We start from the raw sequence: 3,732 nt of genomic DNA, 5'->3' as shown, positions 1-3,732 counted from the left end.
TTACAATATTAATAAGTTATAAATGAGTTTTTATATTAAAATATATAGAAAAAATGTATGTAATAACATATAATAAAATATTAAAATTATTTCCATGTCAATTATAAGTTAGGAAAGAAAATTGAAAAATAATAAAATAAAGCACAAACGCATTTATTATTATAATTAGTTTTACATAATGTTATTTGTTGATAAGAAGATTATATTAGATAGTTTTAAAAAATAATAAAATAATCTTTCATGCCTTTTCTTTTTTATTGTTTTTTTTTTGTGCTTTTCCTGTTATGCTTTAGCTGGTTCTTGTCCTTTTGTTCCCTTGTGTTCTTTAATTCTGTTTTGTATCCTGACTCTGTTTCCTTCTTCCATGCCTTGGAGAAGGCTTGTATTTGGTCTTGAGTTTTTCTCTCTTGGCCTTATTTTTTTTTTAGAAAGGAGAAACCTGAAATATATAAAAAAGGTCAAGGGAACAAGACTCTCTTGTGAGTGATCGAGTCTAACATGCAAGAACAAAGACTAAAGCAAAATAGAAAAAGGACAAGCAAAGCATAAACTTGAAGCCACTAACCAAGCAGCAGCAAACAGAAAAGGCAACAACAGTAGCGGGAAAAAGATAAATAACAAAGGATATATACCTATTAATAATTTATCTTCTACTTTCAAAAAAATTAAGTTCTTAAAAATATTTAATATAATGTTGTTATTAAAAAATAACATAATGTAATTAGCTAATTTTAATATAGTAATATATTCATTTCAAAAAAAATATAGTAATATATTTATATTTTTTTTTTTTACTTTTAATTTTTCTTTCCTAATTTTATTTTGAAAGGTTTTTTTATTTCCTAATTTATAATTAAAATTTGAAATAATTTTGATATATAATATGTAATATTATATTAGTTTATAATTATTACTTATAACATATATTTTTCCTTTATATTCGAATAAAAAAAATTCATCAATAATTGTTAAATTTGTAATTCTTGCACTAATATTTTCAGGTATTATGGACATAAATTAGAGTTTTCAACTTTCAAAGAAAATTAATCTGATTTTTTTATTCACAAATAAATTAAGTTATCTAATTAACTAATTTAATACTAACTACGTTAGTGTTTTATTTTATTATTTTTTCTTTCCAAATTTATCATTAAAATTCTAAAAAAATTAATATCAAATATCTATTTTTAATATATTTAATTATTTTTTTTGTTATTATTTATGTTTCCCCTTTATATTTTAATAAAAAAGGTCATTAAAAATGTGATTATTCTTAATAAAAACACAGTATATGTATCCACAATGATTAGTGTCCAGTATATATAAGAACATTTAAAGTATATTTGATATTAATTATGGGGGAAACTAAATAATATATGATAACATGCATATTAATTTCTGATTTAATTCACCACACCTTCTTGGTTGAGAATAAAACTGATCAAACAAACTTACATTTTAAATAAGCTATATAACTAATGAATATTGAACAACTGATAAAAAAACTCCAACTCATGATTCCATCTACAATATTCACACGAGCTAATGGCATCGTCATCATCATCATCGTCATCTAATAATACCCATCGACCCATCTTCACTTTGTACCCTTTGCATGTGCTCTTGGAGTTACACAAGGAGCTTTGGTTACGTTTCAGCATTCCATTATTTTTCCACAAACACTTCAACAAATGTTTCACTTTCTTTCTGGAGCCCACAACACACTTGGACTTCCTTAGAAAACGCATGTACTCAAGTCCTTGTTTTCTCAACGCATCATCTTCAGAGCATAACAAAATCATACCGTACACATACGTTGCTTCCTTGTGACCCTTTTGACAAGCCGCCTTCAAGATATCAAGACCATCAATATTACCATGTGGATAATTAAAATATGCTCGCAACCCTTCTCTATACAAGCTTTCAATGTTCTCATATTCTCTGCAACGATTCAAGAATTGTGATGCTTTATGATTAGGAGACCAATGGATTAATGGAAACTTATCCAAAGAAACTCTTCGCCAAACGTAGCTATTATCTGTAGCATCAAGAAAATCTTTACAACATACTTTGATGTTGTGAAGGTCGATGAAGGAGTGTGAAGCCACAATTGCAATCACATCTACTAATATGTCTCTTGGAAGCGCTTTTATGGTAGCGATGGAGTGTGAACCTTTACGAGTGCGTCGTCTCTTGCTTCTTGCCATCTTCACTAGTCTTTGATAAGTCATGGTTGACCTGTGGAAATTATAAGAGTGACCCACAGGAAAACCAAGAGTAATACATAGCATATACATGTTCTACAATTAGTAGAGAATATTAGAAAAATAATGTGTGTACCTTTCTTTTTATTGAGGATGAAGAATGAAACCCTTTACTAACCATGAAGAGAAATTGCAAACTAAGGTTCTCGACTCTAGTGTGAGAGAAATAACCTCTTTCTGATAAGTATATAGAGTATTTCAAAATGGTGAATAGGCATCACCTTTTATAAAAGCTCAGATGATGAGACCAAAGATCTCTCAATTGGTATTAAGTAAATGGCCCAACCAAGAATGGTACTAATTGTTTCAATAATTGATAATATTACTTTTGGGAATCATTAATAATATTTCATTCCACATATTTACAATATTTATTTTATGCCTCATATATCTCTTTCATTTTGAATTATACTATATTAGTAAAAAAATATAAAAATATAAAAAAATTTCTCTAATAGAAGTATCATAAAAATATAATTGCTTAGAAAATATACAAAAAAAGTGAAATCCGATCCTATAGAAAATAAATACTATTTTAGCCTACATATAACGAGAAATTTTAAATATCATTAAAAATTATTTAATGTTTTTAACATATCAAACCATGTAGATAATTGTTATTGTTATGATATACATTTAAATAGTTGCATATATGTCATCAAAAGAGGTGTTGAGGTGGATAGATTCTGCTCTATGCCTCTATCTGTGCGAAGGAAGTAGAATCAGTTGATCGTATCATGATGCACTGCTACAATGTTTGGCGGGTAATTGCTAGTGTCTGAACTTTGGAAGGGCCAGGCTATTATGTTGCTATGAATGTTTGCCTTTTGTTTTCTTGAAATTTAATAATATTTATTAATTATTAATTTAAACCATATTAAACATCTTCCATGGATGCATGCCATGGAAATGTTATTATAAAATTTAAATTACTTTATTGTTTCTTTATTAAACAATTTAGGAATGATTAGAATTTAGAACTGGAAAATGAAAATGAAAATTTCCATCCAATATTTGAAAATGAAAATTATTAAACTCTTCTTTTTTCTTTCCTTTTCTGGAAGAAAACGTCAAATTGTCTTTTTTTAATTTCCTTCGAATATTATTATTAGTGTTGGCATGCATTTTGTTTCCATAACCTTTACTAATACTTTCCAAAAAAAACCTTTAGTAATAATTAATAACTTCAATCATTACTAAAGATCTTCCATGATAATGCTCCATGCTTGGAACTGCTATTGAAAGTTTTAAATTTCAATTATTTTCTTGTTTTTATTTTATTTTATTCTTTATATTAAACAAGTAATGAATTATTAAAATTGGAAAATCAAGATTAAAATATTACAATATTAGAAAAGTTAGCTCCTACATTTTCTTTCCATTCACGGAAGAACGCTTAATTGTGTTTTTACATAATTTCCTTCTATATTGATATTAATGTAAACCTTTTATTTTCATAACCTTTCTT

General features: G+C 26.7%; 1 protein-coding gene across 1 annotated transcript; it reads right to left on the bottom strand.

Moving 5' to 3' along the window:
* Window positions 1-1,475: 1,475 nt before the first annotated feature.
* LOC130713110 (F-box protein At2g35280-like) lies at window positions 1,476-2,231 on the bottom strand. Its single transcript, XM_057562910.1, has one exon. The coding sequence runs from the start codon at window positions 2,229-2,231 to the stop codon at window positions 1,476-1,478; it is 756 nt and encodes a 251-aa protein (XP_057418893.1).
* Window positions 2,232-3,732: the final 1,501 nt, after the last annotated feature.

Source organism: Lotus japonicus, chromosome 4, assembly GCF_012489685.1.
Source record: "Lotus japonicus ecotype B-129 chromosome 4, LjGifu_v1.2".
Lineage (NCBI taxonomy): Eukaryota > Viridiplantae > Streptophyta > Magnoliopsida > Fabales > Fabaceae > Lotus > Lotus japonicus.
This window is presented reverse-complemented; position numbering and strand designations above follow the sequence as displayed.